Genomic DNA, 20,214 nt, shown 5'->3' with positions numbered 1-20,214 from the left:
GGAAAGTAACATGACCTTTCAAAGTTCTGTCATAGAAATGGCTCTGGAGATGCAAATAACCTCACCTGAGACCGACTTTTCCTTTACCTTAATGAAAGCCCTTGCATGGCTTAAAAAGCAGAGCAAGATGTGGTGCTTAGTTGTAGATAACCTCGACCAACTGGAGATGTCCGAAGACATGCGCAAGTTACTTAGGGGCAAATGGAAGCAAGGATCACGTGGCCATGTTATAATTACTACCAGGAGAGAACCAAGGGAAATACTTAAGGAAACAGGAATCGAAGAGAAGTCTTGTATAGAGCTGAAACGTCTAACGCAAGAACAGAGTGTTGAGTTTTTAAGAAAGAAGACTAGGAGAACGGAGGGGGAAGACAGTGAAGTTCGTGAACTGGCGAGTGAACTTAGTGGTCTACCTTTGGCTCTTGACCAAGCCGCAGCATATATACGGTACCTTTCCTGTTCCATAAGCGACTACGTTAAGCAATATAGAGAGCAGATTGAGAAACTCGAGCTTCTGAAAAAGATGCAAGCACAAGAACCAGATGAATACACATCTCAAGACCGTTTGGCAGTCCATACTACGTGGCTGATGAATTTCGAGCACATCACTAACAGTAAATCTTATGACAAAGACGTACGGGTGGTTGCGACTCTCTTAATGGAAATCTTCGCTTTTCTTGGTCCTGACGATATTCCCAGGGAAGTTTTCAACGAAGGACTTCCCCCAGTAGACTCCCCAAGCCTACTGAACGTTATGAGCAGTTCCTTGAGACGGATCGAGGTAATGAGCCTTTTGACAAACCTCTCTCTCTTTCAACAGTTTGGGGCAAATTCATACTCTGTGCATCGTTTAGTTCAAGAAGTGATCCGCACCTGGATGGATGAAAAACGAAAAGAAGATGTCTTTTGCAAAAATTTTTTCCCCAAGGAATTTGCTTTCATCGCTGGGACACGTTTTCTGCACCATGCGCTTTCAAATACCCGTTCGCCGGTAGAGGTGTGCAAAGACTTTAGCGAAGATGCTGTATTTAGTGTCAAGAATCCTCCTTCGCTGTACCTTTGGGGGAAGCTGGCCTCTCACGCAACTTACTTCCTTGATCACATGCTTAAATTCACTACAAAGAACGAGGAATCTGCTTGCATTCTGCTTCACACAGGGGAAACAGTACGTCTTTTGAACGAGAGCGCAATATCTTACAGTGTAGCGCGTGAAAAAGTTAAAGCTCAAGAAATCCAGAAAAAAAAGTTGGGGTATCTTACTCTGCTCGAAAAGTCACCATCTGAAGAAACATTGAACCTTCTTCATTTTAATATGCCTCTCAAAGACAAGTACTACAAGTTGATATCCCATTGCATGAGAGAACGACCATCTAATCCTGAAGATTCCAGTTATACTCACAGAATTAATCATGCCGACCAGTTAAGACAAGAAGGAAACCAAGCAGTACAAGTTAAAGAGTATGGGAAAGCGTCAAGTCTTTACAACAAAGCCATTGAACTAAACTCCAAGGACTACCGTCTATACTCCAACAGAGCACTTTGTCATTTAAAACTTAGCAAGCCGAAGAAAGCTTTAGATGATTGTGAAGAGTGTCTTTCACTTAAACCCAATTACGGCAAAGCACTATTAAGCAAGGTCTGGGCTCTTGACGAACTCATGAAAGGAGCCAAATGCCAGGACAACTTGAAAGGAAATGCAGTGGCTACTGCTGCGTTAGCTCATCACCTCGACTCAAATTCGTCTAACAGAAGTTTCATAAATGAACGGTTTCTGCATCTGAATTATGAAGTAATTTGCTCTAGTAATCAGTTAGAGAAGGCACTGCAGTTTCTCCAAGCTAATAAAACACTACTTCTGCTCGAGGGAGAGTATGATGTCAGTCAGTTCGTGGTCGCCAGATTCGATACTCACGTGGTCGGTCTTGGATCAGGAGCTGTCTTAAATTGTAGACAAGTCTTTGTAGTTCAAAATGTTACCTGTTTTTTTCAAAACGTAAGGTTTCCACGTGGGAATCCGCCTTTGGTTTGCCAAGGTGCAAGTGCTATAATTCATTTCAGCCACTGAGATCTCAGCTGGTTTTTCACGCTGCCAAGACTATCCAGAGTGTAATGGGGGAGAGGGATGTGTCGCTGCCTTGCGTGGAGAGCCGACTTGTGACCGAACCCTCACCTTTGGTGTGCCACACAAATCAGGCTTCACTGGGTACCCCGGAATTCAGGTCAAAGGTGGTAGTACAGTGTATATTACACGCAGTCAGATACATCATTGCGGGGGTGGTGGTGCTTTAGTTTCAGATAAAGGGTCTCGCTTGTTTGTGCGGAAATGCGAGGTATACAGCAACCAAAATGGCCTTGAGGCAAGAAATGGCGGTCAACTTATTGCAACAGAAAACAACGTTTATGGCAATAGTACTCATGGTTTCTTAATAGGGCCGGACCCGGGGTGTTGTTTGATAAGCAATAACAAGATATTCGAAAATCACCAAGAGGGTGCATATGTCGCAAACAACAAGCAGGAGGCCCTTGTGACCGTGGATGGCAATGAAATCCATCACAACATGGCCTTTGGTTTGTCGTTGACAGATAGTCACCTGTCGATCAGTAACAACAACATTTTTGAGAGTGGCTTCTGGGGAATTCTTTGCACAACTAGAACTTCAGCAAAAATAATGGGAAATGACATATTTGGCAATAAGTGTGGCGGCATTTTCATAGGCATTAATTTTTGTGGGAAAGTTGCTATAAACTCGAACGTTATTCGAGACCATGCAGGACCGTCTCTACATTACCTAGAGGGACCATTTACCGACGCAAGCAGAATTCACGAGTGGAACCCATACTTCCGTCTTCCACCAGGAGAAACAAACCTTTATTCCTATCCACCAACCCAAGAAAGCAATCAAGTATTCAACAATACAGAGGGTTTGTTTCATCCAGAAGAGGCAATTGAAAGGTTAGAAACTGGATGCTGCCATTGTTTCGGCAAATTGTGCCAGAAAGGCGTGAAGAGATGTCCAGAGTGCTATATTGCTGTTTACTGTGGGCTAGACTGCCTACAAAATCACCGGCAAAAGCATAAATCATTGTGCGAAGTGTTAAAGAGACGTTACTCTACAACGGTAGAGCTTCTGGAAACCTGTGAAAATGATAAAGTTAAATTTCGATTCTTTGGACCACATTTGAAAGACGTCGGTAAATGCCCTCCACCGAAAAGGAACGGTTCGCAGGCATTTATTGTAAAGGTTCAAACTTTACCGCTGAACTGTCACCCGAAGCAGTTAATGTTTGTTTACGACAAGAGCCTCTCTGTGGACCATGAAATTCAAAGCAGTGATGTTTTCAACATGGTCATGGAGTGCGGTGTTTTGGGACAGTTGAACAAATTTACCAGTAAGAAAGCCTATTTCTGGGCAACTTTTGCTGACGGAGGAAAAAAACTTGACATTTTTCTGAGCCATTTGGCCCCTTATCAAAAATGGTAATTAAGCAAATTATGTAAGTTTACTTTGGTACCCTTGTTCAAAGGGGTTACGTCCTCTTTCGGTTAAAGTTCTTCAAAGGCACAAAAGGAAGACAGTTTCTCGGATCAGGGTGTCCTTTGTTGAAAGATCTGAAAGTTCATATCGCGCGGAATACCTGGACGTCATTAATTATTCACAATCCCTAATTCATGGCGGAAATTTTCTACGCGAGTTCGCTTTGAATAGCTTAGAACAGTAGAAAAAGGGTCCAACTTGGCCTAAAAGGACTTGTAAAGACTTGCAGTTCTGATTTCATTATCTTAACCAAACGCATGGCTTTTTGAAGGGCTATATTATGTCTACTTTTGTAGCATTATCTTTCTAGATTTCACTGTTGTGATATGCTGATACATCACTCTGAGAGTAAAAACCAGACGAACGGTTCATCTTGCTCACCCGATGAACTAGTCTTTGTTTGGGACCATTATCATAGCTTTAACTGATAAAGAGCTTTGATGCGATGATCCAACATCCTTACACCCAGGGTTTTCCCTCGAAACGGGAAGAAGGAAGACCCTGGCAAAACACATTTTATTTTATTATTTTCACGGTTTTTCTCTTCTATTTCACTATTCTCACCGTAAAGATCATTTGACTGTTTTGTTTTGTTTTTGTGTTGAAACATTTTTTACTTACGTTACTTGGAACTAGGTTCGTTGATCCAGCAGTGAAGTAAATTAAATATATAGTAAGTTAGAGCTATGAACCATTTCCATCCACTTTAAAATGTATCTAGTTCTCACTTCGTTTGCAAGGAACCCTTGCATTTTTACTAGATATGTAGTGAGACGAATAGTTTTAACGATATTGTTTATTACATTTACATCCAAAAACTGTGAACCAAAATTTCACGGGAGTGATTTTTTGACCGATTTCCCCTCCCATTTCTGAACAAGATAATAAATAAGACATGTTTTTGTAGACTTAAAAATGTTTGAAATAAATTGGAAATATTACATTTGACTTATCAAATTCGTACTTAAGGATTGAGTTCATGTTGTGTTATTCAAAATGTAATCAGGGGCGTTGCCTATTCTCTAAGGGCCTGTTTACGTGGTGGGTGGGGAACCCCAGGTAGGTGAGGTAACCCGCTTAGGTAGGAACTCGCCTGTCCATATAATCTCTTATTTTAATGTGATCACGTTTATATGTTAGGTGGGGTAACCCGCCACATGTTACCTCACCTACCTGGGGTCCTCCACCTTCATGTAAACCGGCCCTAAATATACCGCACCATTCAAGATTGAGTACATAAGTAACTCACGTCTCTTTCCTGCAAACTGACAATCGGTTGTGGAAAGTACAGCCCGTTCTTTTAGAAAATATCATTTCCCAGAAACAAGCAGAGTTTAATGGATTAGGGCAAAGTGTGCCTTTTAAAATAATCATATTTTGCTTTAAGGCTTTTTTCTCATTCACTTCCTTATTTTATTTATTTGGTATTTTGTTTTTACCTGGCGGACTTTTCAGTTACGCACGTGCGTACAGGTAGCTACGCCCTTGGTAATACAATCGCGCGGTAAATTATCGACACATTGCTTACATCCACTTAATTGGCCACCCTTATGTACAGCGTAAGACTGGGTCGATGATGTGTCGAATTGCACAATGGGAATGTTTTGGAGGCGCTATGGCTTCTTTCATTGGCTATTGCGAGGTTGTGCAGCAAACTGGGTCGAAATTCGTCGTTTAAAGACGAAAAAATATGATTTCAAACCAAGTGGTACGAAAAAGTTCAAATACCTGGGCCCCCTTTCTCGAAAGAGGGCCCTCTACAATTAAAAAATGGGGGTCGATATTGAGGTCCGTCGACAGAAAAGCTGGAAACGTTGCGAGAATGAACACCCTAGAGGTCCTAGGACTTCAGTAGAGAGACGAAGCCAAGAGGAGATATTTCAGAAATCCCTGTTTCTTCCATCTCTCATTTTGAGTTGGAATAATGAAATAGTGCCCTTTTCCGGGTGGAATAATGGCATAACCGAAAGTTTTTTGGGAAGTAAGAACGGACTAAGGAACACCCCATTATTATTCCTCTTCCCTCCTCCGCCGATTTTCTGACTGTATGGATGTAGGTGATTTCCGGATAAGCGATTTAGCCAGCGCAGCAGCCTGTTCAGCGTGAGTAATAAATATTCTCTTTCCCCATAAATTTGGACTTTTAAGAGGATATAAGGTAACTGATTGTAAATAACAATCACAGGGTTTTTTAAGTTGTCGGTGTTGAACCTATTTTCCTATGGAAATATATGGACGTCGCCGTAGAATAATTGGCCGAGCTGCCACCTCAACAACTGAGAGGTCGAAATGAGATCGGATCTAATCGCCTGTTCAAAGCCCACGAGTCACATAAAAAAATGAATTGTTAGCAGTTGAAATCTAGCCGAAAGAACTAGAAGTGATCTCGGGAAATTACGAGGTGTTTCCGGTCTCACTTCGTACAATTCCCCCGAAAACATCGGAGAAGTCACGGACTCACATACCTGGTGATATAGGTGACCTTTTGGGCCGTAACCTCGTAACCTCAAAAATCGGAAAAAAAATCGCCAAGAAATCGCGCCTAAAATCGAAGTAAACGTCACATAAAATAATGGTAGTGTGTCTCCACGCCTACCTGTCTCAATTACGAAAACCTCAGCTGAAAACAATTCAGTTTCAAGGTTTAATAATATTAACAATCACGCAGTGGCCTTGATTTTAGACCTTATTGCCACAATCTGCCTGATAAATGTAAGTACATGATAAAATCGAACATTAAAAAGTGGGTCTTTAAGTCCGATAAAATGATCTCGCCCTATCAATAATTACAGTGGAACCTCCATGTTTGACATCCGGTCAAAAAGTAAGTGACCAACCCCTTCTAAGGGTTATGTTTCATACTACCAGAATCTTAAAATAATAAGTAACAAAGGAAAGATAACAATAGATATCGGTGCATGACAATGGATAAAGAACGGAACATGAATAACAATGTAGATGAAAAACAATGGATTCTGGTGTATGTCACGCTCTCTAAAGTACCAAATCAGAACTGCCATCACAAGTACCACGCTCATGGAAGGTTCGACTGTACAGCGCTGTATTTTTATAAGCTACGTCTCTAATGTCCAACCCGAGGGGGGCTGTGCCACGGCAGTCTCGTCAATTTTTATAGCATGGCCAATAGACCCTTTGAAGCTGGTCAGTCACGTGGTACAAAAACGTCACGATGAGACGCAAGAAACGCATAGGAAACACAAAAAACAGAGTAAAGGCCTGCTTACATGGAGGTAGGGGACCCCAAGTAAGTGAGGTAACCCGCTTAGGTGGGGTAAGCCGCCTGTCCATATAATCCCTCATATTAATTTGATCGCGTCTACATGATAGGTAGGGTGACCATATGAGACAGGCGGGTTACCCCATCTCAACGGGTTTCCTCAGCTACCTGGGGTCCCCCACGTCCATGTGAACAGGCCCTTAATTATCATTTTAACCCTTCAAGCCTAAATATTATCTACATACAAATTCTACAGAGTAACCTTAAGACATTTTATTTAAAAAATTACTGAAGGGAATTCAATAGTAGATCAAAGCATTTTCCCTTTGGTGATCATTACACTGATTCTCACAGATTCTCCTAACCTTCCCCTTGATGATGTATTAATATTGTCAGGAGAAAGTCGATATTGATCACTCTTGGGACCTAAATGGCTAAATGATAAGCACTTTGTTATCTCACCCCTGTACGTTTCTTGCGTTTTTATACCGTGACTGCCTGCTGCAAAGGGCCAATTCAAATGAAACTCATTATCACAAGGATGGTTTTGCACTTAGCCTCGTTTTGAAAGTGAGAGTTTTGGGAAATCGGAGATGGCCTATTCAACGCTTTACTCTCTACGAAATCTCACGCCGGATTTTTCGCGCGGGTAACTATAAAGACTTGACAGAACCGGAAACCGCGCTAGAAAAGTCTCTGGCACCCAGGGTAAGAAATTTACTGTAAGTGACAAATTTACAGGTTTGCGACAAACCCTTATGTCTCCCAAGCAACAACAACAATGAAATTATAAAAAACAATAGCTCTATTGCAAGAGTTCCCTTCCTTCCTTCCTCATGCGCCTTAACCCCCCACCCCGTCCCTCTCCCCCCCCCCACCCCCCCCGGACGCATTCCACGAAGGCGAATAGGGAGCTAAGCAACAATGACGGCGACGGCTACGAAAACGTCACTTAAAAAGTGAATTCGCGCTGCTTCAAACTTTATCGCGCTTTATCGCATCTCGTTCAGTTCGTCAGAGGTTGGCAATTTTTTCTGGAGTCGAATTCTAAAAGACTGTATCAAGGAAAAGAAAAATAAAGTTGTTGTCTTGGTTCACGTTCTCCACAAAACGTGAAATTAGGCATTTTCACGTCGTAGCGTACAAAAAAGAAGAAAGAAGAAAATGTACAAAGGAGCGTGATGCACGTGCAAAGTTGTTGTTTTGCCAATATAAACCTACTGCTTTTTTGCCGTTTTCGTTGACGTCGCCGTCGTCGCTGCTTAAACTCCCTAATTAACCCAGGGGCCAGTTCCCACTTTGGCTAAATTTTGTGACACAGCTCCTTTAACTTAGTGATAAACGATTTTACTCGTACATACTTAGGGACAAACTTTTACACAAAACATTTACAGTGTCAATAACAAAAGGCCGCGCAACCATCTAGCCCCAGTTGTTCAAAAACTGGATAGTGCTGTCTAGTGGATATATCACTATCCACTAGATAAGTATTGGTGAAACCAATTGTCTTAGCCACTAAATAGAATGAATAATATAGGCCTAATTTCATTGCTAGCCTCACTTTTAAGTCTCATTTTGGCAGAGAAAATGTTTGCAAATCTCTTTTTGGGGGATCTACTCGTTTCTCTTATGAACAGAAGACGAAAGAACGCTGATTGCTCGGCGACGCCAAATGATATTAAAAAGGCACTATCCTATGAAAGACTCCAAGATAAAGTAGCTTTGTTTACAGATAATCTCTTGCACAACCCTTTTAAAGACAATAATAGAAACAGTAACGCGTTCTCTGTCTTTGTCTCAAAAGGTTTAGTCAAATTTTGGTTGACCCTTTTTTTCTCTGCTCTCTTTCAATAAACTATATTCTTACCCGCTCATAAATTTCAATGGGCTTCACTCCCGGGGTGGGTACTTGGTTTAATTTATGCTGGGTATGTGCCGCTGGTCTCTTAGAGCCCCTAACCCCATTATAGTCTACTCTGTGGCTAATTAGAGACTTTAGTCACTTTTGGGCAAATACATGCATGTAATTTTCGCGATCCCAACTTAGTCACTTTCTATTTATGTATCTACCTTATCAATCCTTTAGGTCATCCTAAAATGAATTCACCCATTTTTAAATTGAATGAAGAACACTTTACTTTTCACCTACAGTACAAATATTCTGGTATGTTTGCTAACCGCAAATATGAAGATCTTTCTTACCCCAAAAATCCGAAAATGTGTGACCCCATTCTAGTAACTCTTTTGAAAATGCAACCCCGTTATAGTCCATCCAGTCGTGAAAATGCGACCCTATCCAGCGGCACATCCACATAAGTCTCTTATAAGGAAGTACCCCCCCCCCCCTCCTCCGCGGGGCTTCACTGTTCCTAGGCACGTCCACTGGGACGGTATGTCCTAACACTTTCATTTCTACACTATGTACAGTTATTACAATTTGTTCCGTTTGACATGTACTTTCCACTTCCGGTCAACACTTCTTTTTTTCACTCATCTGGTCCTTTTTGTTCTTCATCTGCACCTCTCTCCACTTTTTCATCACATTCACCCGTCACCGTTTCACCACGCTGTTTTTCTCCCTCTGTAGTCTTGACTTCTTCACTACCTTCTGTTTTTTTCTGGTCTATGTTTTCAACTTCCCCAGTTGTTTCAGTTTGGTTATTCATTTCAATTTGCGCGGCCTGTTTACTCCCATCCACTTCCGCTACCTCTACTTCCGTTTCTTCAGCGTCTATAGTCTTGTCTACTTTTGGTGCAACTTCGGCTGTTTGCACAGCTTGTCTACTCTTTGCCTCTTCTATTGGTTCAGACTCTGAAAAGCTGCTCACTTCCGCTACTTCTACTTCTACTTCCGTTCGATCAGCATCTTTAGCTTCGTCTACTTCCGGTACCTTTTCTTCCGTTTGATCCGCTTGTCCACTCATTTCCTTTTCCATCGGTTCAGAATGTTCAACGTTATTGGCTTTCTCTCCTTCTACTTCCGTTTTCTCAGCGGCCTCTCGCTCTTTGACTTTGTTCACAGTTTCTGTCTTCTTCGTTGGTTCGGTCTGTTTCTCCACTTCTCCAATTTCCACTTCCACTCTCTCAGTACCATTATCCAATTCCACTGCGACAACTTCTTCGTGTCCCTGTTCATTCTTCTCCACGTCCACTACCTCCATATCTGTTTGCGTACTCTGTTCCTCAACTTCCATTTCGCCAGCAGTTTCACCAGACTTCGACTGGTTTCCCTTGATCTTGCTGATGCACTCATCCAGGTTTTTGCTCTTGTCCGCATGGAGACGGATGTGCTTTTTAAGCGAGTGTTGATGGCGATATTTCTTCTTGCACACCCAGCACGTGAATGGCTTCTCGCCGGTATGGGTTCGGATATGCTGAATAACATTCTTCCTCATGGAAAAACTTTTCTCGCACTGCGGACATTTGTACGGCTTCTCGCCTGTGTGCTTTCTGTAATGGGCCTTTAGTCGCTTTTTGCTTCCAAACGTTTGTTCACAGCGATCACACGGAAATGGTTTTTCCCCGGTGTGTGTTCTTTCATGAATCTTCAGATCCGAGTTCTGCAGAAAGCTACTGCCACAGACTGTACACTTGAAAGGTCTTTCCTCTGCATGAGAGCCTTGGTGCCTCTTTAAACTCGACAGCCTGGAAAACACTTTATCGCATGGTACACACTTAAACGGCTTATCCTGGTCGTGGATTTTGACGTGGCGGTTTAGACCTGATGGCCCAGAAAAACATTTGTCGCAATGAGGACATTTGAAAGGATTCTCAGCCGCAGCATTCCCTTCCGATGAATCTTGACCATCACCCAAGGGAGCTGCACCTAGTGTAAGACCTACCACAGTCACTGCTGTGGTGGGTGGAGCGTGTGGTGTAGACTGGGTGCTTTTATCAGGCAGTGTCTCTGTTTCACCGCTGTGACTTCTTTCTGGGTTGCTTGCTAAGGTCAACAGCAATAAATGGTCTTCGTTTACGGTAGCCAAAGTGTCACTTTGACCATTACTGAAACGATTAACATAATATTCATTAAGGGCAGCAGAGCCATTCTAGCCAAAGGACTAACATGTACCTAGAAGACATGACAGTCTCACCATTCAAAAACAGGGATATACAGGAAATTACATAGCCCCCACGGATACGGAAGTTTGAGTGTTGAAAAATTACGAAGCTCCAAGTGGCCATGTAATACACTATTTATTAAATTAACATGAATAAAAATTAATACCAAACGGAAACCATTTAACTATAATATGCTTTTTGCTTCCGAATGCGCGACTTATCATGTACCATAGCAACGGTGATCTTTTCACATGTTAAGATAATTATCATTAATTACGCGTTGAAGCTGGCCTGGTATTTAAACATGTACACATTTCGTATAATGAAGCACAATGCATGAGATGGTTTTATGAGCACTGTTCCTTTATAAGACATTCACCTGGAAACATCTCCTGTGTTTGTTCCTGCTGTCTTAGTTTCTTCTTTTTTCTCAGTTGTGTCAACTGATTCATCAGTCTCTGCTGTTTTTCTACAAAAAAAAAAAAAAAAACAGAAAATCTGTGAGTGCAACTGGGCCTTTGTTGAACAATAACTGTCCATATTCTAAACCAGCAGGGAACTGGTACGACTTATGACCACAAAGGCTCTAGGGATTGTTTGGAGGGACAGCAAAAGCATGGCAGACATCAGCAAGAGAATGTTTAAGATGCTGTCCAGGTTATTCTGACTGAAGAAGAAATACCTGGTGCATTAGGGTTCGTAGGAATTCTGAAAAGGTGAAGATCAGTTGTATTTCCCAAACTACCGTATTTATTCGAATAAGCGCCCAGCCTTGAATTAGTGTCCACCTTGAATAAGCACCCATCCTACAGGCAGAAAAAGTTAATAAGCGCCCAGTCTCAAATAAGTGCCCACCCCACCCCCTCCCCCTCTCACTCAAACTCAAATAAGCGCCCCTCCCACCCCACCCCCTTTTCCCTTCCACCCCCCCCCCCAAAAAAAAAAAATTGAATAAGTACTAATAAGAGACTCTCTGAAGACAAAGTTTTCTGCTGAGTATTTTACAGAAACCTTGCTTTGTTACATCTTCATGTTTTGTTACTACCATTTATTGCTTTGTTGCAAAAAAAAAACATACTACACTTGCTGAAATGGTGAAAATGTAATAAGTGCCCAGCCTCGAATAAGCGCTCACTTTCAAGGTCGAAAAATTTATTAAGTGCCCAGGGCGGTTAATCAAATAAATATCTTTTTTTTGCAGCTAGGAACACGGCACTTGTGATGCGCCATGTTTGTTAACCCTTATGCTGTCCCTCTTAACCACTCCAAGAAGCTTTGGGGTCGCATATTGTACCCACTTTTCACTCGTTTAGAATGTGGCAAATGGAAGTGCTTTCTGTATCCACGACGTCAATAACTTACAATACTTTAAGGATGTTAACAATGGACATGAAAAACATTACTTCTAAAACTCATTAATAACTCTAAGGAAAATACAAAGGAAATTAATGTTTAATGAGTGTTTGGAAATCAGATGAAAACTGCTCACTTTTCCATCCTTAATTTCTCCTTCTAAAATCATTTTGTTTGAGAAGTAATACCAAGCATTTGACACAGTGTTTCATCACCAGATGAAACACCTTGAAGTTCATCAAAAATACTTGGCGACACGTCTTATTTTCAACTCTCTTCTCAGTGTTTCATCTGGTAATGAAACACTGCGTCTCATGCTTGATATATTGCATGAAAGACCATGTACATGTATGAAAGGGGAGCCACGCAGCACTTAACAAGGCCTCACAGTATTGGCTGTGAAAACAATAGACAAAGAAATATAACAATGACTCTATCCCTAAAACAATGGAAAAGTGTATTATGGAGAACCAATAAAATTGGAGGTTTTTAAGAGCTGCGTACTAACTGGTATGAAATGCCAAACTCTACAGAAAGCACCCAAGACTTGAACTTTCTTTGTATATGTTGTGGTTCAATAGACCAATTCCGATATATTAAAATTCGAACTTGGCTGTGACGCTTGGGGAATGAAACAAAAGAAATCACCTTGAGGCTCAGTAATGAATAATACATTTTCTTTTGTTTTATCCCCCTCAGTCTCAGAGCAAGTATGAATTTTAATATATCGAAATTGGTTTGTTTTATCCTTGGTGTAATGTTTATTTCCCTTTGTTTTCAACTGATTACCATGCATTACCATACCCCAAAACAAAGGGAAATAGAATTTAAACCAAGGATAAAATTGAACCACAACAGATACACACATGCGTAAAGGACCTAAAGGCTCATGTGTATACTCAGAAAAAACAAGTCACTCATGGAATATTTCATGATATACCACTTAAAAGAACTGCACAACTAGTATTAAGCCTGGTATGATGCCTACATGTACATGCATACATGTATGTATTTCAAACTACGCACCTGTTGGAGGTTTCTGAATTACTCTCTTTGCTGTCTTTCTGTTGCTTACCACTTTTGCTTCCAGGCATTTTACCTGCTTTCTTCCTATTACAATGAAAAGTCCAAAGCATTAACTTAAACAAAATCACTTTAAATAATTCATAGCCACTTAAAAAAAAACAATGCTTGCAATGTATCATCACTGGACTTCATTTAATAGGTCCTAATGCTCTAATGAATTTCCCCTTGTGCAAGAATAGTGCTGGACTTGTACACTTGTACACAAAATTTTGGCTAGTTTTGATTCCTTTTGGCCACACAGCAACCCAGATTTTGGATCAAATACATGTATCTTCAAACAGTATTTTTGGCATAATTAATTTACAAGGGGCGCATTAGAAATTCCTATTAATAATGATTTGGAGAAACACACTCATATAAAAACTAACAAGATAATGTCCCGACATTTCAGCAACCTCATGATGCAAATATCAAGGAATTGAAAATCAATAATTGTTGGTTAGAAAAGAGTTTAAGTGAAAGTAATAATTGAAAACTCTTTTCATCTTGCATTTATTACAAGTCCTCAATAATGGCTCAACATTATTTTGTTAGTTTTTACATGTTTACAATGGAGATTGTTGGTACAAAAGTCAGACAGGTGCATGTATCTACCTGCTTGTAGTTGCAGTCTTTGTTGTGTTAGGTTTCTTTCTTTTACGAGGCCAGACTGCTGCTTGGTCATTACCATCTCCATCACTAAGAACAAAAAAATAATAAAAATAAAAGACTAGATAAAATTACAACTATTCATCGGTAGGATAACATATTTATTCAATTTGGCATGCTGGGTACTCATCAAATTTTTGGACCTTGAGAGTGAGTGCTGATTCAAGATGTCACATTTAATGTGATTGTCAATGCAACCAAACAATAATGAATTATTTTCCCGGCATTGTCTATACTTCATGGAAAAAAAGAAATGACATCAAAACATTTGACACTTTGCAGTGATACCACCTGCCGGGCCATTCTGGCTCCACTTGAGTTTTGAACATTCATGCCATATTTCTACGATATAATAGTATAGAAAATGGAAAATTGTTTTCTAATCATTGTTTTGCAGTTTCGTGGTTCATACAGTGGATCTGGCTCACAACATGTCGGATCAAAGAAAGTCAGTTTAAAAGCTTGCCATTCAGGCAATCTGTAACTTGCATGTACTAGCCCAATAGCTATTTAAACTAGCTTGAAAAAAATATGTTGATGAGCACTGATTACATGTACAGTTCTCATATAATTTGAATTTCAGAAAAAACTTCACTTGTTTATTGGGCAAGTTAAGAACTGAATTTACATAGCAAAATCAACCGGACCCAAAACTGCTTTCTTTACATGCTGCTCACAGAGTAGCATAGTATATCATTATTCCACTTGTACAGGCACAAAATTCCTTGAATATTGTAACATTTCAATTTTTGACTAGTCAACATCTCATTTCCTGTTCATACAGCCAATGATCATAGCATAACCACAGAGTAAGAGAAAAATTTTCTTATCCACTTGTCCCTCGGATAACCACTATATTTAATTTGGTTGTCCAAAATCCAAGAGTTCTTGTCCAAAAAGTTTTGTCAGGTTCCTAAGCCAAGTGGAGCTCGTACAAACAAATGAACTGGCTCCGGTATGGCAAAGTTAAAAGGAATATTTACCCTTATTTTTGTCATTTTGCATGAGGATTCCTTTTATGACTAAGGTAAAATTTTTAATTCTACTGTACTAACCATTTGAAGTCAAATTTCAAATGTTTCTGTATTTTTTGTAATTATAAATGCACTTATCCCATGGACAAGTCATGTTAAAGGTTTACACGTCCAAACTAAATTTCTACCCGTCCCGGACAATCGAACAGAGGTTTTGGCACTGAACCACTAACCTAGCTGATGCGGAGGGGAATCTGACAGTATGAAGCTGCATATGCTTCTTGAGTGTGTGCTGATGACGATAATCCTTCTTGCATACTTCACAAGTGAATGGCCTCTCACCAGTATGAATTCGGATGTGTTGGATGACATTTTTTCTCATGGAGAAACACTTCCCACACTGGGGACACTTGTAAGGCTTTTCCCCTGTGTGTTTTCGGTAGTGCGCCTTAAGACGCTTTTTACATCCAAACGACTGCTCACATCGGTCACACGAGAATGGCTTCTCCCCAGTGTGTGTTCTTTCATGGATTTTCAGATCTGAGTTCTGCAGAAAGGTCCAGCCACAAACGGTACATTTGAATGGTCTTTCCTCTGCATGGGAGCCTTGATGCCTCTTCAAACTCGACAACCTGGAAAAGACTTTGTTGCATGGGACACATTTGAATGGCTTCTCATTGCTGTGTGTTTTTATGTGTCGGCTTAAACTTGATGGACCAGCAAAGGACTTATTACACTGCGTGCAAATAAAGTCCCTTTCCCCAGCATCCACTGCATCTTTGGACGGAGCAACGTCATGGCTGCTTGCCGACAAAGTAGTAGTTGTACTTTCAACCTGTAAAGTAGGAGTTGTACTTTCAACCTGCACAAACAACCCTGCTTCTTCCGCAATCACTGCTGTTTCAGTAACCAGCGAAATGGCTTCAGCTTGGGAAGACTCAGGAAATGAGTCAGAAGAAGTCCTTCCTATGGTTTCACCACTGGTAGTGGGATTAGCTGTCAGTATCAGTAACTGCAAGTGTTCAGTGTTCAGAGTATCCATGGGTTGAATTTGGAACTTCTGTAGATCAAGGATCACTTCACCTCTGAAAACAATAAATGGAAACAATTTACCCTTTTACTCACAATGTACAATCTTTCAGTGAAATAACTGAATACAAATACATGTATGAGTATCACAGAACCTCTCAAAGTCCAAGGGTCAGTAGCAGGTAAAAGGAAAAGAAGCCAAAAGAGGAAAGAAAAAGAAAACAACATACAAAACAAAAACAGTTTCTCCAGGATTCAAACCTGGGGCTCCTTACTTGCCAAGAAAATTCATAATCATTAAGCCTCATGAGCAAAATTCAAAGATGTGCTGTAAAATTCAAAGAATAAGCCCTGGGGCACATGTCTTTAAAATTCCCTTTTTGAGGGGCTTATTTTAGGGGGGACTTATATACGGAGGGAAATTTGCATTTCCAAATAAGCTCGAAAAATACTGGGAGGGAAATAATGCATCTCAAAATCCATTGGGCTAGCTTGTAGTAGGAAGAAAATTTATGTAAAAGATCTTTAGCAAATGCAAAAATTTATGTGTTACTGTACAAATTTTGCTTTGTTTTATTTTGAATTTGAGGGCAATCTCCAAGTACAAGCCCCCGGGGGCTTGTGTTTGGAGAGGCAATTTATCACAGGGTTTTTTGTGTTACGAGTTTGGGGGGCTTATTTTGGAGGGGCTTATTTTCAGAATTTTACGGTGTTTCAAAAAACAAGTAGGGTCATGATGATACAAAGCTGAACAAAACGCACTCAGTACATTTGGAAAACATACACTACACCCGATAAAGCCCATAAAAATCAACTACAAAGCAAGAAGGACGCAAAACACATTTTCTCTTGAGGTCCAAATTGCCTCCATTTTTTCTTTAAAATACTTCTAGTGTTAAATTCATCGCCAAAAGCATTTTTAACCACTTAAAATTAATAGCTGCAATAGCTACCTGGCTAAGTTTGCTTTGCCACAGATTTTTTTGCTGAACAATGGGAATGGTAGACAATGAGCAAACAGATAAAAGTATAACAAAAAAGGTGTTCACTTCTTGCTCAGCAATCCAGACACAATCCCCGCATGAGGTAAATTTCAACAAATTTATAAACCCTCTCCATGAGCCCTTTAGCATTGCTTCCCAAGGAATTATTGTCACTTGACAGCGGAAGGTTTATTCTACTTAAGAGAAACTGTATCATTTGCCACCAGATTCACTGAGGTTGAGCGAAATCAGCCTTCTTGCCACACAATCTACTCTAACTTCTTTAAAATCTGTTTTTTTTTCTAACATTTGCTGCACTCTTCATTTGTGTTAGCAGACATGATCAATATCACCGTGCCATTCTCAAACTTTGGAACCAAAGCATGGAATTACAATACCAACACACTTAAAACAGCTTAAATTCGGCAATTTCAAAAAAATGATTGCATGAGATTCTCACACAGATGCTAAAGGACCAAGACAGAGATATTGAACTGCTCACCATTTTACAACAACTGAACTTCTTTTAGTATCATAGCGTAGCTCTCGCATGTGCTTGGGTATGAAAATTTGGTTACCTAGTTATGTGACCATAATTTCCCCACGCGAACTTCCACAACACAGGCACACTCATGTAAAATTATTTACTTAATCAACAGGTATAGCAACCCAAATCAAACTCAAGGGTATTTTTGGGCAAGAAATCGCATGGCCACCCGGACTTTTAAAGAGAAAAAACAACAACAAAGTTGAGTCTTTTTTGTTGTTATTTTTTATGTCTACACTCACGTGGATAACAAAGAAAGAGCTAGAGCAAGTGATTGAAAACAAAGGAGAAAACTTTTGTTGGTGAAAAATAATTTCAAAGTGGCGGTGAGAAAATGAGGAATGCCAGCAAGGTGAAAATGAGCGGCAGTGAAAAAAATAAAAGTGAACAGGAACAGTAGCAACAAAATTTTTGCTGAGCACATACAACAATTCCTTCATGAAATAAATATGTGTAACTAGTAAGTTTCACGCTTTAGTCGTGCAAAACAACGACAAAGAAATGTACTAAAAAGTGTGCTGCATGTGCAAAATTGTTTTTTTGCTAATTAGATCTATTGACTTTGTCGCCGTTCTCATTTCTGTTGCCTTTTAGTAGTACATAGTTCAGCATGCAAAGAAAGTTGTGTCCGATAGCCCGGGGCTAGTGGATACTGCTATTGGGCTAGTGATTTTTGTTCTTAACTCGCCTGACGGGCAAGTGCTGTTTTTGGGGGAAATTCAAATTACAGAAGGAGTGTACTCAATCCTGTTAATCCTTTGGTTTTGGGGCTAGTTGAAATGACTTGTGGGCTAGTACATGCTAGCTCCAGCTTGCCCAAATGGCAGGCTGTAAAAATGACTTTCTTTGCACCCTGCATGATTTAATTTTTTTGTTTATAAGTATATTAACCAGAGCTTCACTTTTAGCTCTGGCTAAATCTATATCTTAACATGCTTGTAAAGCATGTGTTCTTAATTTACCCATTTTCCTGTGTAATAAATAATAATAATATTTATATATTAATATTTGTTTTCCCCCAAAAAAATTTTTTTCTTTACGTTTTATTTTACGAATCTACTTAATTATTTTTTACGCAACCCACCTCGAACAGCCTTTGCTACTTGCAGGTTGTGGATGAATTTATTTTTGTAACAAAGAGTTTGAAATAAATAAAGTAGTTATTGTGACCATGAAGGACAAATAAGTGCTTGCTGAAATTGTGTAAATTATTTAAAAAAATACTGTAACATGTAATGAGTGTATACCTGCCAACTGTCACACATTACGCGTAAGTCTCGCGACTGTGGACTAAAGACACCGATCTCACACATCAAGGACAATTTCTCATGCCTGACTCACAAATCTGGACAAATTGTTGTTTAATACATGATAAATAATGAAAATGCAATCCTAAAAGGCGTTAAATGATGACTTTGTTTCCTTTTTTGTGCTCTAACAAAATCAAAGCATCTTTCAAGTAGCTTCGAAAGTGCTGTAACATCTTCAGAACATCTGTGGACATTTTCGGCAATGTTTGGAAGTCTTTGGAAAGTCGTCAGAAATCTTCAGAGATCCCTGGGAGGTTTAAGGAAATCCCGCTCATGACGGGGTGGAAATCTCACGTATTTGACTCAGAAATAGTTGACAGGTTTTTTCAGTGCTGTGATATTTGATATTTAACTAATGTAAACAATTAACTACAGGGTGGCTACACGTGTACATGATTTTGTTTTAAAAGAGGTTTCACGTCTTGTTTCCATCATTTGAAAAATATAAGCAGAAATGAGTCTACATACGAAAGGATCAATACTATTGAAAAGGAAATACACTATTTTTGAGTCAAGGTTGAATTCCGTGAAGAAGAGATATTTTGCATTTATTCCATTATAAAGATCTAGACGAGTATCATTATATAGGCTGCAGGAAAAGAGAAAATGCGTTTCATCCCCAACTTCAAGTGAATTACAGAAAGAGCAGCTTAATTCTATGAGGTGCAGTGGATATGACGTTATTTACAGGTGAAAAAATGATTGTAACTGCTGTGTATAGCATAAACATGTCATCAATTCCACACAGTATTCTTACACCTTTGCTTAATCGTGTAAAAACGGATTACAGCTGATAGTTAAGCTTCAAGAACGAAAGAATGAAAACTTCAAAATCGAGCCGTAGTCGAAAGTACATATCTGTACATTCGCTATTCTAGCCTATTATTTGCACTCTAATGGAATCGAATTCTTCTTCTAGCGAAACAAAAAGCGATTTCCTTTGGTTATAAAATGGTATAAGAACTATAAACAAGCAATCTATTCTTAAAAAAGAATAAAACTCACCCGCTTTCGGACACATCCACTGTACCACTTGCCGCCATTTTCCTTTCATAAAACTGCTATCCCAGGATGCCTTGTTTCTAGCCAAGGACCAGCGGGGAGGGGGTAAGGAGGGGCTTGTGTCTCGCGCGAGTTTGCGAGTTCACGCGCACGCGAATTTAGGCATGGTTCGCCAAGAGTCTGCTCTTTTTAAATGTATTCTATTTTTTCACATCAAAGAGTAAAAATCCATCAAATTTAGGTGTCTAGCTCATCAGTTGTACAGACATTTTGGTGGACTGGCCTCCTGGCGCAGACGTGTTCTTAGCATGTTAACCACTTTAAAAAAACAAGAAATTGCCATTCACCACTTTTGGCTCGTCAAGGAAACTGGGTCGAGATAATGTTTGCAAAGACTTCTGGGACAGCTTATGTTACTGGTGACTGGCCAATAGCTGATCAGTGTT

At 40.0% G+C, this 20,214-nt stretch overlaps 1 protein-coding gene across 1 annotated transcript; it reads right to left on the bottom strand.

Annotated features, from left to right (window-relative positions):
- Positions 1–9,248: 9,248 nt before the first annotated feature.
- On the bottom strand, positions 9,249–19,834 carry LOC140923881 (uncharacterized). The gene is made up of 6 exons (XM_073373899.1): positions 19,772–19,834; positions 15,131–15,982; positions 13,870–13,953; positions 13,216–13,299; positions 11,216–11,305; positions 9,249–10,779 (listed from the first exon to the last, which is right to left on the bottom strand). The coding sequence occupies exons 1-6, from the start codon at positions 19,807–19,809 to the stop codon at positions 9,261–9,263; spliced, it is 2,667 nt and encodes an 888-aa protein (XP_073230000.1). The 5' UTR covers positions 19,810–19,834; the 3' UTR covers positions 9,249–9,260.
- Between the last annotated feature and the right edge of the window lie 380 nt (positions 19,835–20,214).

This window comes from Porites lutea, chromosome 14 (genome assembly GCF_958299795.1).
Source record: "Porites lutea chromosome 14, jaPorLute2.1, whole genome shotgun sequence".
NCBI lineage: Eukaryota > Metazoa > Cnidaria > Anthozoa > Scleractinia > Poritidae > Porites > Porites lutea.
This window is presented reverse-complemented; position numbering and strand designations above follow the sequence as displayed.

Excerpts from the sequence above, each read along its gene's own strand:
- LOC140923881 (XM_073373899.1), bottom strand. The coding sequence starts at position 19,809 with ATGGCGGCAAGTGGTACAGTGGATGTGTCCGAAAGCGG. Across the intron at positions 15,983-19,771 it reads GTGGATGTGTCCGAAAGCGG|AGGTGAAGTGATCCTTGATC; the intron begins GTGAGTTTTATT and ends TATTGTTTTCAG. Across the intron at positions 11,306-13,215 it reads AATTCAGAAACCTCCAACAG|AAAAACAGCAGAGACTGATG; the intron begins GTGCGTAGTTTG and ends TTTTTTTTGTAG.